The 20,275-nt window shown below is 44.1% G+C and overlaps 1 protein-coding gene across 15 annotated transcripts in view; it reads left to right on the forward strand.

Annotated features, from left to right (window-relative positions):
- SH3KBP1 (SH3 domain containing kinase binding protein 1) overlaps window positions 1–20,275 on the forward strand; it is a 360,074-nt gene that overhangs the window by 329,827 nt on the left and 9,972 nt on the right. For 10 of the 15 annotated variants that reach the window (XM_084788558.1, XM_084788559.1, XM_084788563.1 and 7 more), the window contains 3 exons: window positions 11,627–11,736; window positions 15,434–15,562; window positions 19,867–20,138. In XM_084788558.1, coding sequence (XP_084644684.1) covers window positions 11,627–11,736; window positions 15,434–15,562; window positions 19,867–20,138 — 511 coding nt within the window. The remainder of the gene's footprint in view (window positions 1–11,626; window positions 11,737–15,433; window positions 15,563–19,866; window positions 20,139–20,275) is intronic. The other 5 variants (XM_084788562.1, XM_084788564.1, XM_084788552.1 and 2 more) reach the window with 1 other exon arrangement.

Consider the following 20,275-nt stretch of genomic DNA (forward strand, 5'->3'; position numbering starts at 1 on the left):
GAGATATTGTTTGTATCAAACTATGCAGCCATTTTTCAAGTAGCATAATAGAAAATATGGAAGAGCTCCAACACAGGCCTGTGCATGAATAGAAATGAAAATTAAATTGTCCAGTTCTCTCTTGGTGATGGAAGAATCTCTGTCTGATTGAATGGGAGATTGTAGGCCATGAAGTTAAGTGCCATAACATTTACTTTTATTATTCCTTATATTGTAGCTTCCACCGCATGGTGAGATTTATTGTTACACTTCAATACAACCAAGAGATTTTCTGTTCTTTTCTTTCTGAAGCACATAGCAACAGGCCTCCAGATGGGAAGCAGCCTATGAACTAAGTCACCTAGTTTCAACTAATTGACTTCAAGAAAGGCCTTCTCATTCCTTCCCAGTTGCTTGGCATCTTTGTGTTTGTTCCATTCTGTTCAAGTCCACTTAAACTTCTGGTTGCCACCTTTTTTATGCCACCGTCGCCGCCGCCGCCGCCACCACCACCACCACCCTTTCATTTAAAGTAGTTGAAAATTTCCTCTCAGTCTTGAGTTTGACCCACCAAACACATCACACTGTCGTCAACTGAGAGTCTAAGAGTCATTGACTTTAAAGTCAGAAGACTTGATTGGAAGAATCTGAAGGAAAACTTCAACTTATCTTCAGATGCATCCTGGATGCATCTTTCATGGATGCCTGGTGACTGTGCTTCCTTTGGACCAGGGAATGGAAAAGAAATTTACTATGTGTTGGGAATACTATTAAGAGCCAATCAATCTGGGGACCAGTTGGAAAGGTTCAAAAACTCAATTATGGTGATAGGTAGCTCTGTAAATTTACTAAAAGTATTATTGTGTACTTAAAAGGAGGGCTTTATGTTTATAATTTGTACCTCAGTTAAAGCTATTAAAAGGAAGAATGAATTGAAAATGTCCAAACATTCACATTAAAATCCTGGTGTTTTAATATATGTTTAAAAAAATATATATAAACATGAGGTTCAAAAGATAGATCAGTTATAGGACCTGAGTTTAATCTGAAGGACCCAAGTTTTAAAACGTTTGGTGTGGTGCCATGAGCTTGTAATCTCAACAAAGAGGATGTGGGGACAGGTAGATGGATCCCCATGATTCACTGGCTAGCCATCCTAGTTTTTTTGGTGAGGTCCAAGCCAGAAAGAGTCCCTTTCTCCAAAACATGAAAAGCTAGGCAGCTACCAAGGAACAGCACCCAAGACTTCAAGATTATCCTCTGGCCTCCATACACATGTGCATATGTACACACATGCACACAGACATGCATACAAAAACATAGACATACTACTCATGTATAGCATTAGAAGTGTCCCTCTTCAGTACTTTTAAAAATAACTGTGACTATGTAGAACAATACCAAAAAAACCACTGCCCTGGTGCTTCGGACTTACATGTTAACCAATCTATTATACATAGAGCTATGTTTTCGAGCTTTCTTGAAATCTCCCTAAAACTCTGGAGAGGTCTTTTTTGTGGGAAGAAGGGGGATGCAATTCATTTTCTTAGGCTGTGAAATATGCACATTTTTTCACATGAAATAAAGCATGTCCTCACTGTCCCTTGTTCCTCTCTGAGGTACAGTTGCAGGTGGTTATTCCTCTCTGAGGTGCAGTTGCAGGTGGTTGTTCCTCTCTGAGGTGCAGCTCCAGGTGTTTGGTTGTTCCTCTCTGAGGTGCAATTGCAGTTGGTTGTTCCTCTCTGAGGTGCAGTTGCAGATGGTTGTTCCTCTCTGAGGTGCAGCTGCAGGTGTTTGGTTGTTCCTCTCTGAGGTGCAGTTGTAGGTGGTGGTTCCTCTCTGAGGTGCAGTTGCAGTTGGTTGTTCCTCTCTGAAATGTAGTTGTAGGTGGTTGTTCCTCTCTGAGGTACAGTTGCAGGTGGTTATTCCTCTCTGAGGTGCAGTTGCAGGTGGTTGTTCCTCTCTGAGGTGCAGCTCCAGGTGTTTGGTTGTTCCTCTCTGAGGTACAGTTGCAGGTGGTTGTTCCTGTCTGAAATACAGCTGCAGGTGTTTGGTTGTTCCTCTCTGAAATGCAGTTGTAGGTGGTTGTTCCTCTCTGAGGTGCAGTTGCAGTTGGTTGTTCCTCTCTGAGGTGCAGTTGCAGATGGTTGTTTCTCTCTGAGGTGCAGTTGCAGGTGGTTGTTCCTCTCTGAGGTACAGTTGCAGGTGGTTGTTCCTCTCTGAGGTGCAGCTCCAGGTGTTTGGTTGTTCCTCTCTGAGGTACAGTTGTAGGTGGTTGTTCCTCTCTGAAGTGCAGTTGCTGGTGGTTGTTCCTCTCTGAGGTGCAGTTGCAGGTAGTTGTTCCTCTCTGATGTGCAGTTGCAGGTGGTTGTTTCTCTCTGAGGTGCAGTTGCAGGTGGTTGTTCCTCTCTGAAATGTAGTTGTAGGTGGTTGTTCCTCTCTGAGGTACAGTTGCAGGTGGTTGTTTCTCTCTGAGGTGCAGTTGCTAGTGGTTGTTCCTCTCTGAGGTGCAGTTGCAGGTGGTTGTTCTTCTCTGAGGTGCAGTTGCAGGTGGTTGTTCCTCTCTGAGGTACAGTTGCAGGTGGTTGTTTCTCTCTGAGGTGCAGTTGCTAGTGGTTGTTCCTCTCTGAGGTGCAGTTGCAGGTGGTTGTTCTTCTCTGAGGTGCAGTTGCAGGTGGTTGTTCCTCTCTGAGGTGCAGTTGCAGGTGGTTGTTCCTCTCTGAGGTGCAGTTGCAGGTGGTTGCTCCTTCCTGAGGTGCAGTTGCAGGTGGTTGCCTCTAGGGCAATATAAATTTATATGTATATGTATATAAACCTGCTGCAACACTCATTCCTCTAGTACATGTGGAGGGCAGACCCTTCGTTTCTTGTTCTCCCTTCTACCAGAATCCTTGTTTCCTAGTGCTGAAGTTACTACAGTGAGAGCAAGCAAAAAGGAGGAGAGAAGGAACTGGCCAGTGCCAGGTGCCTACCATGTCTTACATACTTTTCTTACTAACAACCCTGGGGGAAGAGTATGGCAACATGGTTTTAGAACAAAGAAATGATGAATAAAGGTGGGTAGATATTTTTGTAAAGTTAACCAGCTGGCTAGGAAAAAACAGAGTTGCCTTTAATCCCAACACTTGGGAGGCAGAGGCAGGCAGATCACTGTGAGTTCGAGGCTGGCCTGGTCTACAAAGTTAGTCCAGGACAGCCAAAGCTACACAGAGAGAGACCCTGTCTCGAAACCCCTCCCCAAAAATCTGATCAGTGAGCTGGGACAGCTGTACAAAGGATACTGACCCCCCCCCCACCTCAAATGTAGATTTGCATTTCATGGAGTTTCCTAATTTTCCTGAGAATCTCTGTTAGATGTATTTTGAAAACAATTTCCGAGCTTTTGGAAGCCAGTGACTGTATATACAAAAATGTAAATAAATATATTGGAAATAATGAATTTAAGCATCAACCAGTGATGTGGTTATGAGGAAAGGGAGAGAGGAAGGGAGAGGGGAATGGAGAAGGGGGGTGGGGTTCCTGTGTGCTGTCTCTCAGACTTGTGGCATGTTATTTACCCTACAAAAATGATATGAGTTAAGCCTGGTTTTTGCATAGAGAGAAAACACTGTCTTTGTGGTTAGATATTCTTGTCTGTTAATTTACTAGCTAATGCCTAAATTATTCAATAAAAGACAAGAAATTTGATCAGCAGTAGATTCTAAATCATAATGGTAAAACTATGCAAGGCATACATAAAGCAACTTAATAGTGACCAATGGCATAATTCTTTGTTGTATCTTCAGTTAAGAAGTGCGTAAATTCTTAACCTCATTTTGAAATTTCTGCCTTTTTCTATAAGAAATCATTTTTAAGGCTTTTGTAGGCAGATTCTGAGAAAAGACATAGATCATCTGGCTTTGGACTATTGGCCTTTCAGTCCTCTTTCTACTAACAACTTTCTGTTACACACGTTCACATTAAGATTCTTTCAGAACTACAGAGCCAGTTATTAGTCCTTGCAGCATTTCAGGTCATTAAGTAATTTCCCCGGTTTCATAGGATATAGTGCCCTGCCATAGAAACCTTCATGGCTGACATTTAGAGACTTCTAGGTACTTTCTTGGCTGAGAGCTGTGTGTGAACATTGAAGCACATCTCCTAGCTCTCTCAGGGTTAGTTGCTCAGACATGAGAACTTTCATCTAAGAGGCACAGCTTGACAGCTCAGCAGTGACCTTCGGACAGCCTTTGGGATCACAGATAATGCTTGGTGTTGCCAGCCCAAAGGATGGCAGGTGCCGTTGTGGTTTTCATTCAGTCATATATTATGTGGGGCTGTATGGGGTGCACATGTAAACATGTATGTCACTCTGGCTCTCATTCAGGGACATGAGTCAAGATCAAACATAAATTGCTATCATGGGTAGTTGAGAAGCGCTCTGCATTTCTCAAATGTGTGCCAAAAAGAAACGAGGTTGGTCTGAGGGTCAGACATTTTATTCCACGAAGCAAAAGAGGCTGTATTGCATATTTATGCTAACTGCCCCTTACCTCCTCACAGTGTCTTCTTAACCGTTTTCATTGCTGCCTGGTGTTTCTGAAGATGTGTTTAATTCAAAAGAGCATCTAGGCCTGGCCCATCCCCTACAGCACTCTGGGCCTTTCCTAAGTGTATCTTTTTCCAGCTCATAGGATAGGGGTGTCGTGGAGTAAACCAGGCCAACCTTATCACCAGCACTCATTTCAAACACCATCTTTGAGTCCTACAGGATATAGACCAATGATGGGCCTCAACTTGGTGCTTTCAAGGACAGTTAACTAACTGGCTCTAGTTACAGATCTTCCCTGTTACTGGCTTATATCAAAAGCCAGGTACTCACTCCACCTGTGCACCACGAACAAGACAGTCTTGGCTTTGGCAGTCCATCTATTTGTAGTTTTTATTGGTTTTAGGCTGACACTTGTTTTGCCTTTTTTTTTTTTTGAGAACTTCATATGTGAGTACTGTTATTCAATCATTGTCACTATGCCTACTTGCCGTGTTGGACTTGCAGGTAGGCCCAGAATTCCTATGCAGGTATTTCGATCACTTCTCTCCTATAGACAGGTATTCCCAGTCTATATCCAGCCTGATGCCTTAAGTGTCTCTATATTTGCTGTGTGTACTGACCCTCTTCATCCTTGACAGTACAAATTTTGGGTCACACCCCATAGATTCAAGGCAGTCGTTTTTATAGCAGACAGACTTCTATCATAACCTTTGCTACATCCACGGGAGCCGTTGCACTGAAAGATGTCTGAGGGAGCAAACAGGGAAGATGTGTCACTCAGCCCTTAGACTGCATGTAGCATTTATTTGGCTTGAGGCACTCCTGCCTTCTACCTACTGGTTGTGGGTTCATAGATTGGCAGAGGCTGACTCTGGCTTTCATTTTCCATATACCTGTCTGAAGAGCTGTATGGGCTGAGGATGAAATGGGTTTGTGTGAGCTGGTGGAGCAGTGCTAAATGGGTTTTAAAATGTGTATCCCCTTGACAGCTATGCATATGAGCCTCACAGCTGGATTATAAGTGCAAATAAAACAGCTAATCTGGTCTAGCCTTATGGTCCTAGAGATGCAGATGCTAATCATTGCTCATTTTTCCATTGGTGACTCAGCTGCCACAGGTGTTTATTTGTGCTCAAAAAATGGGCCCCTATTTGTAATTTGCACAGATTTTCAACAGCCATCAAATGGCTGATAGGTGGGGTAAGATTTTCTTCTGCCCACCATGTCTTGTGGTGGTGTTTCAGTGCAGAGAAAGCATCTGCAACCCTGTGGGCATGGGGTTTTCCCATCTAAGCCTTATAAAACAAAAGAAGGAAATTTCGACTGCCAGCCTTACAGTTAGATCATGGATCTCAAATCCTACACCTTCATTGAGAGCATATGAAAACAAAATTCCACCTGTATGACTTAAGTCAGATAATCTCTCATGGTGGGAGAATAACCCTGTAAAGCTCAATAATTTCGTCTTGTTCTCCCTCTCTCCCCCCTCCCCTTTCCCCTTCCTCTCTTCCTTCCTTTCCTTCTTTCCTCCACCCTCCCCTTCTCGCTCTCTGGAAAACAAGGCTTTCTTAGAAAGGTTGTTTGTTAATCTGTTAAAGAACCATTTATTGAACACTTAACCACAAGCCAGGACTGATGTTAGGCCTGGGAAAACAGATAAAAGCCACAATAAGTCAACATGGAAAGTCAATACCGAGTGCTGAAGGCTGAGATGGCAGTCATGTATAAATGATCGAGCAGTCAACCCAGGCCTTGAGGTGCAGTCTGGCCTATTAAAAATGGACCAAGCTTTCACAACACAGGAGTTAGTTAGGCAGATAATTTCAGGCTCTTTATGCATTTGCTCCTTAGTGGCACTATGTGGAATGGCAGAAGACTTAAAGCAGAAAATCATGTGTACCAGGATTCCAGGCCAGATGTTCCAGCAGCCTTTATAATAAGTGGGGGATATGCAGACAAGATGGCTTCTGGAGATACTGGGAGATAGTGATGTGGCCAGTTTAAACCTTAGCAGACTTCCTTTCATTCTCAAGTGTAGACAACCAGCTGCAGTGACTAAACAGAGCCCATTTCTGAGCTCCTGCATAGCTCTGTTAGTGACAGCTGAGCTATCTCCAGCTCTTGACTATTTTTCCTGTTTGCCAGTGCATGTGCTTTAGGTCACCTGTGGTCACTGGGACCATGCCTCTCATCCATGGAAAACGAGGCTACATGTTCTAATTGAGCTAAATAGGGCATGACTCAAGTTCATGGAAAATGGGCAGTTCCTGGTGCCACGAAGAGGCTCAGCCCTTGCCAAGCTGACTCCATTGTGTCCAACATGAATCACCCCCATATGTCAGCAGAGGGTTCCTCTTCTCATCTGTCTCAAAAGCCAAGAGCCTCTCATCCTTATGAAACATAAAAAACAAAAACAAAAACAACAACAACAAAAAACCAGCCTCAGTGCTAGCCAGCTTAATCGTTTTGGACTGGCTTATGGGCATTAGAACCTTTTTCATTAGGAGGAAAAATTTCCCAGCTAGGCTGAGAAAGCACATATCAAGTTTCAGCTTGATTCACTTCAAAACCACCATGAAAATTGGGACATTTTCTTCACACCACAATGAGTTAGTCATGGAAATTCTTCCTTAATCACAGCTACCATGGCCACAATCAGGAGCATGCCCTGGGACATGAAAAATTTACACAACAATATTGAAGAGTGTGTCCTCTTCCCTATCAGAAGGCAGAGAAGTATGTGACAATTCCCAGTCTGTGGAAACAGAGCAAGATAATCGGAGGTTCCCCTTGCAGCAAGTAACCTCATCTTTGAGGTATATTTCTTGTGGTAGTTTAGTTTGGTTAGTGTTCAAAAGAATGTTCTTTATAAGCTAAAACTGTAGAAAATTAAACTTGGCTGAGATGTGCACTAAGAGGCTAAAAGTGGCTCCCCATGAGGGACTCTGACCCTCCTCTTACTGATGAGTGACATAAACGAGGCAGCCTTCTTGGCCATCTGTCATGGAGATACTTGCTGAGTGTGGCCAGGCTCCAACATGCCTAGGTCTTTTTAGTACAAACCTCAGCCAATAGAGCTAAGTGAGCCAGCCACACTCTTTCCCTCCTGCCATGGCACAGAATGCTGCCTTCTGCCCTGCAGCTGCCATGCTGTGTCCCACGAAGAGGAGCTACCTCTAGAAGCTATACTCCCAAAGCATATATTTTCCTTGAGATAGTTCATTCATTCATTCATTCTGCCTTGACAGAGTATCAAGTATGGTTTTCACTAGGAATGGGATAAACTTTAAGGGTAAGGTCCTACCTTCCTGTGTCTCACAGTCCAAATGTAGGCAATGGGCTCCATGCTTCCAAGTCATTCTAAGAGCAAAATTCATTAGAGCCTGCTACATGAACGTTTCCCTGGAAAACATGAACAAATGTGCCCTCCCCCAGATAGGGCACCAAAGACAGACCAGAGTACAATTCTGCTAAAGTCCAACTTGGGACCAATGGGTTTATTGGGCTTATACAGCATGGGTAAGGAGTTACTTATAGGAACATGGTTGGCTCTACAGAAGCCATGCTATCAAAATATATTGCCCTCTAGAGTTGTGTAGATGGAGCCCCTCCTTAATTAATCTTCCACCCTCTACATAGTCTAGCACCCACAGAGACCATGTGGTCATACGCTATTATAGCAGAATTACATGCAGTGGGCTGGGAGGTGCATGAGGGCATAACCAGAGTCTTGGGTGAGGGTCTGCTGACCCTCCCCACCTCCATCTATGAAGAGATGATTTACTTTGTTAGCATGCGCTATCTCATGTGCCCTGAGGCACCCGCAATAGAAACAGAAGCTTCCTGGTCTGTACTTAGCACGCGCTCTCTCTCTCTCTCTTTGCGTGCTAAGTCTATCCCATGGTGAGTCCAAGGTGGCCCATCTTCTCCCCTAGTTCTAGCATCCTTCTCCTATTCCATCCTGCTTGCTGCATCATTTCACCTCTGCCTCTTTTTTCCAGCTGTAAGGGTGTCTATTTGATCTGTTGTCAACTATTTGAGCCTGTAACCAAATGCTTTTGGCAAGGGCTTCAACGTCTCTGTAGGTTTGCTGTCAGGCTAACACTCCTTTACCAGGTGCTGGAGGACCCACTTTACTGGTGAGATTTACTCCGTACAACTTGCCTTGGCTGGCTATGTACTCCCAGGGAGCCCCCCAGAACAGCTGAGCATGGGAGGTAGACATAGGAGGCTCAGTTGACCAGCCAGCCTAGGTGCATCTGTGATCTCCAGGTTTAGTGAGAGACCCTGTCTCAAGAAAAAAGGTGAAGCTGGGTCTAGTGGCGCACGCCTTTAATCACAGGACTCAAGGAGGCAGAAGCAGGTGGATCTCTGTGATTTCAAGGATGGCCTGGTTTACAAAGTGAGTCCAGTACAGCCAAGGCTACACAGAGAATCCCTGTCAAAAGAAGAGAGAGAGAGAGAGAGAGAGAGAGAGAGAGAGAGAGAGAGAGAGAGAGAGAGAGAGAGAGAGAGAGAGAGAGAGAAGAAGAAGAAGAAGAAGAAGAAGAAGAAGAAGAAGAAGAAGAAGAAGAAGAAGAAGAAGAAGAAGAAAACTAAAGAGAAAGAAGATGAAGAGTGATTGAGTAAGACAGCCAACCCTCTGGCCTCCATGGATATCTTTGCCCTGCCCCAGTCTCTTCTCCTCTCATCTCTTCCCCATCTTTCCCCCTTCTTTCTCTATTCCCTTCCCCTTCTCTGGTCTCTCCCCTCTCCCACACGCTGGTTCAAATAATTGTCTCCAGGAATCAGCCTTGGCTATCCAGCCGAGACCTGGAGTCAGTTGGCCTTTAATTGTTCTTTAATCACTTCACCCTTCTCAGGTTTTGCCCCCAGAGCTTGTTTTGGCTTCCTGGACAGGGTGATGATATACATCGGGCAGCTCAGTCCCAGGAGCTCCCAGCCAAGGCCCTTGGCAATGGCTTGTTCTTTGGAACTTTCAACAGCCCGCTCTTCCATTCCCTCCCCCTTGCTGTCTGCTCTGCATCTGTTTCCTTGCTCCACTCCCTGAGGCTTCCTCTGTCCTTCATTGTGCCTTCTGCCCTCCCCAGCCAGCCCCCACCCCCCACCAGCAAACTACCCTGTCTGAGGCCTCATTCCCTTTTTCCAGAGCAGCCCAGCATCTGCTTGACTAGCCTGCTGAAAGCACTGCGCATAGAGTGCATGCCAGGGGTGTTCCTGTGGCACTTTTCTATAATAGCAACAAATAGGGGGAATGATTTGAAGACGAATTATCCAGCAGTATGGAATAGAATAAATGATGAATTGCAGTGCCACCAAAGATTGTATAAAGTATGAAGAATTTTTAGAGACATGACATCCAAGGTTAAGTGAAATAAGCAGAGTACAATATGATATATAACATGAGTTATGTCTTATTTTCAAAAAGCCTGGAGAAAAATATACTGAAATACTAAGTGTTTGTCTCAATGTGGTAAGATTATCATTGATTTTTTTTCTTTTCTTTTCTCTTTTGTTACAATTTCACATAAAAATATGCATGAGATGTGTATTACTTTTGTATCTGGAGAAAAACTGATTTTCAAAAGATGAATTGATATGTTAATGTCACAGAATGGCTTTTTTCACATCAATCCAACTGTGTAATAGGGAATTTCTATTTCAGACAATACATGACTTCGTGGAGTTAAGTCCTAGGGTAGAGCCCAGACAGGAACCTGTTAGGATAATCAGATTATTTAAAGGGAAGGCTCCTAAGAAGGGCCAGTCTAGTCAGCCAGCTCTGGACAAGTAGATCCCAGCAATGTGGAGCTCTGCCCTCCTGGTACATTGCTGAGTCAGCTGGAGAACTAAGACCCTTTATGAGCTACTCTCAGGTGCTAGATACTGATGGGCGCCTGGCTGGCCTCAGAGCTTGGCTGTGAAGTTGTCTTTGTATGATCCTTGAAGGTGTGTCCCTCATCACTCAGTGCCTTCCCACTGCCTCTCATTTCAAACGCACTTGGTTTGACAATCCCAGAGTCTGTAGAACAGGGTAACCCCTTACCCTGATAACTTATTGACAGCGGCAAAGTTTCTGACATATGGGGACATGTACAACTTTCTGTTCATCTGATTGTCCATCAAGTAGGACTATAGGTTCTTTGAGGGCTATGCTCATCTCTGCACATTTGCTAGGATCATCGTAGCAGCTCTTACCCTGTGTGGCACGAAGTAGTTGTTCAATAACAGGTGTTCAGGGTGATGGTACATGTCAATAATCCCAATGCTACAGACGCTCAGCGAAGACTATTGTGAGCTTGAAGCCAGAACTTACTTTTTAATGGTATATTTAAGATGTTTAAATATGGAGCTGGGTGTGGTGGCACACACCTGTAATCTAGCACTCGGGGAGGCATAGACAGGTGGATCTCTGTGAGTTCGAGGCCAGCCTGGTCTACAAAGCAAATCCAGGACAGCCAAGGCTACACAGAGAGAAAAAATGTATGGAATGGATGGATGGATGACTGCTGAAGATAATGTCTCCACTCAAGAATGATTCTGGAAGCAGAATAGAATGAGACTCATTGAATTATCTGAGCCCGCTCCCCTTGCCTAGGAGCTTAGTCTAACAGGGTGACACCTGATGACTTGACTATTGTGGAACAAACAGATAAGGAGGCAACTCTGACATCTTGTCTTTTAGAATCAACAGCAACCAGCATTCATATCTCCATGGCTGTTATATTTTGTGATGACTGTCTTTTGTTTTGAGACTTCAAGGATGTTCTACCTACTAAAATGGCTAGATTTGTGCAAGAGAGAAGAGTCCTCCTTTAATCTTTGTTCTGTAGCTTTTGAAAGATTTATGAACGTAACTGTTGAAGGGGACAAGGCAAGATGTTTCTCTCTTTCTTGCTAGTATGCTAGGCTTGCTAAGCTGAGAGACAATGGTTATTCTGTACCACTGAGTTCTTTATTGAATGACCCAAGGGTATCAATGGCCTTTGTAAAAGATAAAGCATGATCTAGATTGACAGGGTGCTTATTAAAGGAAAGAGATGCTTATAACATACTATAAGAGCCCTTTATCCTTCTTATTTTTGTTCTTTAAAACACTGTTTCATTCTGTTTTAGACCTAGAAGGCTTTGACTCTGTAGTGTCATCTGCTGAGAAACTCAGCCACCCAACTACAAGCAGACCAAAAGCTACCGGGCGGCGCCCTCCATCTCAGTCGCTCACATCCGTAAGTGTCTCTTTACTTCTCTACAACTGAAAAGCAAAAAGGCCTGGAGATTCTGGCTAAAGACTCTTCTGCGAGCAGATGATGGGAGACACCTCAGAAGAGGGAAAGGGAGAAGGAGGCCACCAGATATATGGCCAACTAAAATACTTGGAGAATCTTTTTGACTTGAGCAGTATTTCTTTCTGTTTGCTCTGTGTTTCTGACAGCAAGATGGCACTCCTTGTTTCCCACTGTCCTTCTGTCTCTTTCTAGACCAGTTATTGTTTGAACCTGAAAAGAAATTGTTAAGCAAAATAGAGAAAAAGGAGATTGAGCCTAGTTTGATCTATTAAGAAGACAAAGCTTTACTCAGTAAAGATCTGCCACCATGCACTGTGAGAGCTACATCTTCCTATAAAAGTGGCCTATATCCTCCCAAACTCCACTATCTTCATGCCTACAGAAAACCTTTGCAGACCTCCAAAAGGTTGTACTTTAACTTATGAAGTGCATGGTTTATAGGGGAGACTATGGAGAACACCCAGTGATAAACCACAGATGGTTGTTGTTATTTGGGTAGTTTTAAATAACTTTTATTACAATCCTGCTGTAGCCAAATTTGAGCAATGTGACACAGAAGGAAGAAAGTAAGTTTTCTATAGTCCTGCCACAAGAACAGAGAACCGCTGTAACACTTGCTGTATATCCTTAGCATTTTCAAAACTTTTATTCTTATTTTTTGTTCAAAACTGGGATCATGTAATACACATTGTTTTGGATTTTGCCTCCACCCACAAACTTAAACTGCACACCATTCTTTCCGATCATTGCCAATGTCCCCAGAACGGCGTATTTAATGACTGCCTCCTATTCTACAGTGTGAGTATATGAGCGTTTATCTAGTGATTGCACTATTATTGAGTTGTGATGATGATTCCAAGTCGTTTTTATAAGCCATATTTACATGAATGTCTGTTTTAAAAAATCTTAATGTTGGTAGGTTCAAGTTTTCTGAACATTGGTCATTGGGAAGTGCATTGCTTTGCTATTGTCCTAAGTGGCAGACTTCCCCTCCACAAGGTCGTTTCCCCTCCACAAGCAGTGTGTATGTGTTCATCTCCCTACAGACCATCTCTCCATCTGTCTGCCACGTTGCCTTGTCCTTTGCAGTTCTAAGGCCTTATGACCTTCCTCCAGATACACCAAGGAATATAACCATTTGCAGGTTTCTCAGGATGTTCCTCTTTTCACCTCATCACTAATCTCACCTGTGCTTTTATCATTTAGAGGGGAAAAAGTGAATGCCACTTCCTTTGAGCTCTTCTCTCATATCTACCGAGTCTGGAAGTATGGCTTAAAATTGTCCAATTTTTCTTCCTTGTGTGAACCACACCTAAGTTGGGATTGATAACGTTTTTGAGATGGAGACTTGAAGAAGTGGCTTCCTTTACACTCTTAGAAATCTGTGGCCACCTGTTTTCTTTTCTTTCTCCTGTCCACACTCTGCCCACCCCAACATGTACATATGCACCCCCTATCTGATTGCTTCTTGGCATGTTTGCATGCCTATTTTTCAATTCTACCACTTCTGTCTTCTCTATAAATCCTCCATCATTTTTGTTTTCCTTCCAAGCTTTCATAAACCTCTTCAGGTATAAGGAGCCTTGGGTCTTTCCAGAATTAAATATTAAGTGGTTCAAATTATTCCCCCTTAGTTCATACATCCAGTGTTGAGAAGTTTGTGTATTATTTTGGCGACCAAATCATGGTAGCTCATCTTCACCCTGATTTTAGACTACATGGTTTGTTTATTTCCTTGGTCAACATATATTCAGAGACATCCGTCTCCTGTGGACAGGGCACTGTGCCAGGTGCCAAGGATATAAATGGTAATGGGAAGTAATGGTCACTGCCTTCAAGAAGCTTATTTTGGTGACTCAAAGCCTGACATCTTTTTTTGTTTGGTTTGGTTTGCTTTGGTTTTTTGAGACAGGGTTTCTCTGTGTAGCCTTGGCTGTCCTGGACTAATTTTGTAGACCAGGCTGGCCTTGAACTCACAGTAATCCACCTGCCTCTGCCTCCCAAGTACTGGTATTAAAGGCATGCACCACCACCGCCCGGCTCTGACATCTTATAGAGAGTGATTTTACTTGGACTTAAAATAGAATGTCTTGGTGCTTTAATGATGTAGAATGAGCAGATCCTTGTCCCTCATTATTATCCATTCCCATTTTGGTATACACCCTGAATTTCTTATTCCCTCTTAAAATTAGCACCTGTGGGCTTTTCATTATAAATGGTATTAGTGAATAAGGATATATTCCTCAAAGCCAGTGAGGGAATAATTGAGGAAACACTAGTTATGGTTCCCTGGCCTAGGGTAGTTTCTTTCTAATTGGAGCTTTTTTATGTTTATGAACCCTAAAGAGCAAGCTCATACAATATGGGTTGTATAGACGGAAGGTTTTTGAATAAACTCTTGAAAGGATCCATGTATTGCATGGTAGTTAAGTAGGTAAGCCTAGATTCATAAGAAAGATTGTGTTGGGTAGGTAATCAGATTTTTAGATTAAGTGAAGAGTAACAAATAAGATCCCTTGAAGCAAAGCCTTGGCTTAAAAGTTCCCCCCAAATATTTTAAGTTCCTGCCTTGATAAACAGGATAAAAGGAAGAAAAATATTTGTGAGCCTAATTTTTCCATCTTCAAATGGTAATTCTGAAAAGAGCCACTTGTTTACACTAGGGTAGAAAGCAAAGGAGTGAAAATGGAGGTGAATTTGAGCTTGCTCCAGTATATTTCTAGAAAACGCTTCATTTTAAAAAGAATCCTTGCAATGGGGGCTCTTGATTTCATTTGTTTTGTTCTAAACGTGAGACATTCTAACTGAGGAATTACTTGTGACCAAGAGAATTCTGATGAATTGCTCTTCATTCATCCAGCTTTGGGGTGTTCACAATGACTTCACAGTGAGGCAGAAAGGGCAGGGGTGTCAAACCGTGTTTTACCCAATGATACTGCCTTTCTAGAAATATACCTTAGCAAATACACTCCAGAATGGATGCTTACTGTCCATAGCAATGAGGGCAAATATTGGTAGCAGATACCAAAGGAGAGGTGAGTTTATGCTAGTGAGGAGGGCTGTGTGCTGGGGCTGTGAAAAAGCTCCCTAGCTCCAGAAATGGTGTCGTCTCAGATGTATCCATTAAGGCCCTCCAGTGTGCAGCAGGTATAATAATTCTAGAGTCAAGGATTAGGATGCAGAGGGGGATGAAGGAGAGTAGGATATGGGGCAGGCTTCTGTCAAATGTGGGTTACTTCCTACCACACTACTAACCCTGAAAGGGCTGGGACCATATATCACACGTCATCATTGAGTTTGCATTACCAGCTCAGTATAAGGCACACAGTAACAAATGTTTGGGGAAAAGAGAGACTAGAAAAGGCCATACAACAGATGGTTACATGGTTGAAGTGACTGATGGGCATCAGGGGCAGTTCCTAATTTAGCTTCTTAGAGCTTGGTCTACCGTCCTGCTGCTAGGTAGCAGGTTATCTGTTGTAAGAAGATAAACACCATCCTTTTTGCCTCACAAGACTATAAAGACAGATCAAATAGAAGTGCTGACTGCTCTGAGAAGCAAACAGCATCACATAAACAACGCTGTGTCAGCTAAGGTGTGATTCTGACGAAGGCATTTTCTTTTGGCTTTATCCAGTCCTCCCTTTCAAGCCCCGATATCTTTGACTCCCCAAGTCCCGAAGAAGAGAAAGAGGAACACGTTTCGCTTGTGAACAGAGGAATAGACGTGTCAAAGAAGACTTCCAAGACTGTTACCATTTCCCAAGTGAGTGACCAGCCAGGGTGAGGTGTCCCTACCCCTCCATGAGCGTACTGACAATGGGTTAGAAACCAAGCAAGATAGATAAACAGACAATGAGTATGGATGTTTGTCATTCTTTAGTGACAGTGACTACTGTAGTCATCACAATCCCTGTGATATGTTGCAGAGTCCCTGAGCTGTGCATTCAGGTGTTTATTTTCCAATTTCTCACATAGAGTGTTTCATACTGTCTCTTCATACTGTCACATCTGCAAAAAGGGAAAAAAAGCCCTCAGACACGTCTGTCACCTGATCAACTTCAAAAGTAATGGAGTTCCTAGACAGATTATGTTAAGTGCTGTGTTCTCTATTCACAGACCTTGTCTTGTAGATTCAAAACTGGCCAAAAATAGTATTATTGGTTTTGGAGTGTTTTTTTTTCCTCTGTTGTTTTGTTTTTTGATTTTTTGAGACAGGGTTCCTCTGTGTAGCCTTGGCTGTCCTGGACTCACTCTATAGACCAGGCTGGCCTTGAACTCACAGAGATCTGCCTTGATTCTCCCTCTGCCTCGGATTACAGATGGGTGCTCCCACGCCCTGCTTATGTATTATATTTTTTTAAAACTTACATGGTCTCTAAAGGAAAAGTTGACTTGGGGTCATTCTCTAGAGTAAATTTATAGTCTAAGGCATTTCAATTTCACTCCATGCCCAGGGAATGGTAAATCTGATTTAAGTGACTTACTTATGTCTGAGCAACAACACTGCTATAGTTGTGAACACCCATAGTCTCACCTGCTGGGGAAGCTGAGGCAGGAGGAATCACTTGATTCCAGGAGTTTGAGCCTGGATAATGTAGTGAATGAATACTGTCTATCTCAAGACACACACACACACACACACACACACACACACACACACACACACACACACACACACACACACGGACTGGAGAGGCAAAGACAGAGAGACCAAAGGACAGAAGGGAGTGGCGAGCAGAAGTGTGACTCAGTGGAAGAGCACTGACCTGGCATATGCAAGGCACTGGGGGAGAGTCCCACCCACAAAAGAACATTGCTTAGCTACTGCGCAAAGCTCTGAACAGGAAGCATTCTATAGACACTCAGATCTTTCTAGAAATAAGTGAAGACGTTAAAATTCCATCTTCTTGTACTAAGAAAACCATCAAGTAGGATTGTTTTCTCGGACCATTAGCAACACATTAATATCTAGAAGCACAAAACATTAGTCATTTGAAACAATCATTAGCACAAAGATATTGAAGGTTGGATGGGATTTTCCTTCTCATAGATTCAAGAGTCTACATTACAGATTTTCTTGAAATTCTGATACATTAAGCGGAACATGATCCTATAATTTAACAGATCAATTTTAATTGCACACACAGCCAAGGCATTCTTCCCTTTCAGAGGGTTCTATTTGCTGAAATTGGATTCAGACCAGTTTTTTTTTTTTTAGTTTTCTGATGACCATAAGCATAACTTTAGTTTCCTGTTCATCGCAGAGATGTCTCCACAGTGACACCTACTGGTGGATAGTAGCTTTTCATGTTTCTGATCTGCACAGCCCTATCCATTAGGCTATTTCAGTTTCCTGGAGTTGTCGGGTTGTATTATTTCACTCCTTCTGGAAATTCCACTTGAACTAATTTGACTGAGGAGTGTGGTGCCCCAGACCATGTTAGGAACTAAAAACATACGTGTTAGCTGCAGTGGGCTAGTTGGAGAGCCCATCAGCCAGAAAATAACAAAAGAACTATTGATCTGGAATAAGTATCTGGAAGCCAGTGTCATGGCTACTGGTGGGTCTTGAAAGATAAGACAGGAAGAATGGGGAATGGAAGAAGGCACGAGGCCTGGAATATGTAATATAATCAACAAAGAAACCAAGAGAAAAGCACAGATCTTCAGACTCCATCAACCACAGTTACAGTGCTGGGCTGAGGGCCCAACTGGTAAAGGGGGGAGTTGAATCCCAGTCCTTCTGGTGATTAGATCCAAGACTCAGGCAGTTTTCCCTATAGGCCTCAGTTTCCTGCTTGGTACAATGTGTGGGCCAGCTAATCAGTAGAGCTGATGTCTAGGGTGCGGTCACAGCTCTGTAAATGTCCGTTCCTCTCCCTTCGTACTATAACTCCTACTAACAACAAAGCCCGGGCTGGCAGAGTGCTCTGCCTGGCAGCAGAGAGTGCTTTTCCTCAATGGTAACTTGGCAGAGAAAAGGCGAACAGAGAGACTGGGAATGATGGCCCATCTGCTTTTTGGCACAGTCTGCCCAGTCTTTGCCTCTAGCACAGCCTGAATCCAGACTCTACCTCCTTGCTGCCGTGCCAGCCGAACCCCTTCTTGGCATCTTCCCTGGGATGGCCGGCTGAGCAGCTTCTGCTGGAGGAAATCCCATGGTTACTGTGCCAAGCTTCAGCACCATCCTCGGCTTCCACTCTATCACTCACCCACTCTGCTCCCAAAGTCCTATCCCCACTGCTTTGCCTCCTCCCCACCTGCCTATCCACTCACTCTCCTTTGCTAGTGGTTCCTCTCTGGGCCTGCCAGGCACTTGTACTCCATCTTGCCCAAGACTGATTCACAGTCTGTGTGTTCCTGGGGATACCTCTCGATCAGGCCTTTCCCACCTCTCCATGTTGAACCTGTCCATCCACGAGGCATTAGGTCTATCCCCTAGCATCTCATGCAGCTCAGGGTCTCACCCTTCTGTGAAAGCAAACAAAAACCTCTCTTCTACCGTATCTCTCCAGGAAGCTTCTGCATAAGTTCACACCCCCCTCTCCTCCATCTTCCTTCATCAGTCAAGTTTATGGAAAGCATCTTCAAATTGTCAGCCGCATGTCTCAGTGCCCATTCATCAACTAGTCTCTCCCATTCAGGTCGCTGCCTCCATACTTGTACTACCAAGTGGGTTCACTTTTCTCTCAAACCCCCTTGACATACCTATTCAACCTTTATTTTCCCTGGGGATATCCATAAGCCATGCCCTTCCACTGGTCCTTCATTTCCTCTCTCACTACTTCTTCCCAGTTGTCAAGAGTTCTCTCTTCCTTTCTTTTCTTGCCTCATTGATTTAGAATTCCCCCAGCTTCTACCACTGGGCATCTTCACATCTCTCTCTTATCCACAACCTGCGTTTCCTTTGGCCAAGTGTCTTATTCTAGTTGCTTGCTCTGCCCACTAGGCACATCCTCTCAGATATCCTTCAGGTTCCTACAATTCAAAACCTAAAATGATCACCTGAGCCTTCCTCCATGAAAGGTCCACCTCTGCCTGGTTCTTCTCTCCCCTCCTATGGTCTCATCTTTCTTTCTTTCTTTCTTTCTTTCTTTTTCTCTTTCTTTCTTTCTTTTTTTTTTTAACCCTCTGCATTCTATCCAGGCCCTCATCTCCCTGACAATGGGTAGCCTGACCCATGAGGGCAGAGACTCCATTGACCTTACCCAGTGCCCACTCCAATACCAGGACTGATACCTGATGACCTTTGTTAGATGGACCTGCCTTACCCACACCTCTCAAAAGAGTCTTTATCCTTGGTCACAACCTAGGTCAGATACTCACTGTTTCTAGCTTGCATTATGTCAGGGTCTCAGAAGTTCTGTCCAGCTCCAGACTCGCCAACTCTCAAGCTTTTCTACCCCCCACAGCAATAATGAGCAAGGTGTGCAGCCATTCGAAGCAGCCCCTTCTCTCCCCATTGCCAGCCTTGCTTTCTTCTCCTCCCTTTATCGTGCTATGATTCCCACTAGGTTTTGCTTCCGGGTCTCTAGCCCATTGTCTAGGACCTTCCCTCGTCCTACAGCTTCTTTCTCCTACAGTCTCTTCCCTCTGACAAGATGGACTGTTAGCTGCTTGCTTCTTCCATCCTGGAATGTGGCTGCTTTGATGTGTTTCCTGGCCTCTCTGTGCTTCCTCCCTCTTGTACAGTCTTCTTCCTGTGCTGCAATGCATTGCTTGTCTGTCTGTCTGCCTGCCAGGGCCCCCAGTGAGTGCTAAGGACCAGGCAAATAGTCTGCTTACTTGAGGGTTTGTAGAGCCTGGCAAGCATCTCTCTGTGTATATGAAACCAATCTGCAACTGTTTTGTCTAGAAAGAAGATGAAATGTAATACACATAGGCAGCCCTTGGACAGTCTATCTGCACCAAGGTGCCCATAGATGGCTTGTGAATGAGGGAATGAGTGAGAGTGTATGGAGACAGGTGTGGGGTTGGGTATTGAAGGAAGGTTTGACTAGCCAGGCCAGGGAGGCAGCCCTTGCACAGATCCCGGCTCTGAAGCCTCTCTACCTTCCCTTTTCACAGGTGTCGGACAACAAGACATCCCTGCCACCCAAGCCAGGGATGGCAGCTGGCAGCAGTGGGCCAGGTCCTTTATCATCCATGGCATCCTCCCCCATGTCATCCTCTTTGGGAACAGCTGGACACAGATCCGGTTCTCCATCTCTCTTCAGCACAGAGGGAAAACCAAAGATGGAGCCTGCAGTTGGCAGCAGCAGCCAGACTGCTGTCGAGGAGCTTAAGGCACAAGTCCGTGAGCTGAGGAACATCATTGAGACCATGAAGGACCAGCAGAAGTGAGTGCCAGGGACCCTTCGCAGCTGCTTCCAGGTGGCTCTCCACTGGGGAACCATGGCCCAGTTCTGAAAGCTTGATTCTCACTCTGTCCAGAAGTAGAAACACACATGTGCACACACACATGTGTGTTTTATAT

This window comes from Acomys minous (assembly GCF_964271855.1).
Source record: "Acomys minous genome assembly, chromosome: 7".
Lineage (NCBI taxonomy): Eukaryota > Metazoa > Chordata > Mammalia > Rodentia > Muridae > Acomys > Acomys minous.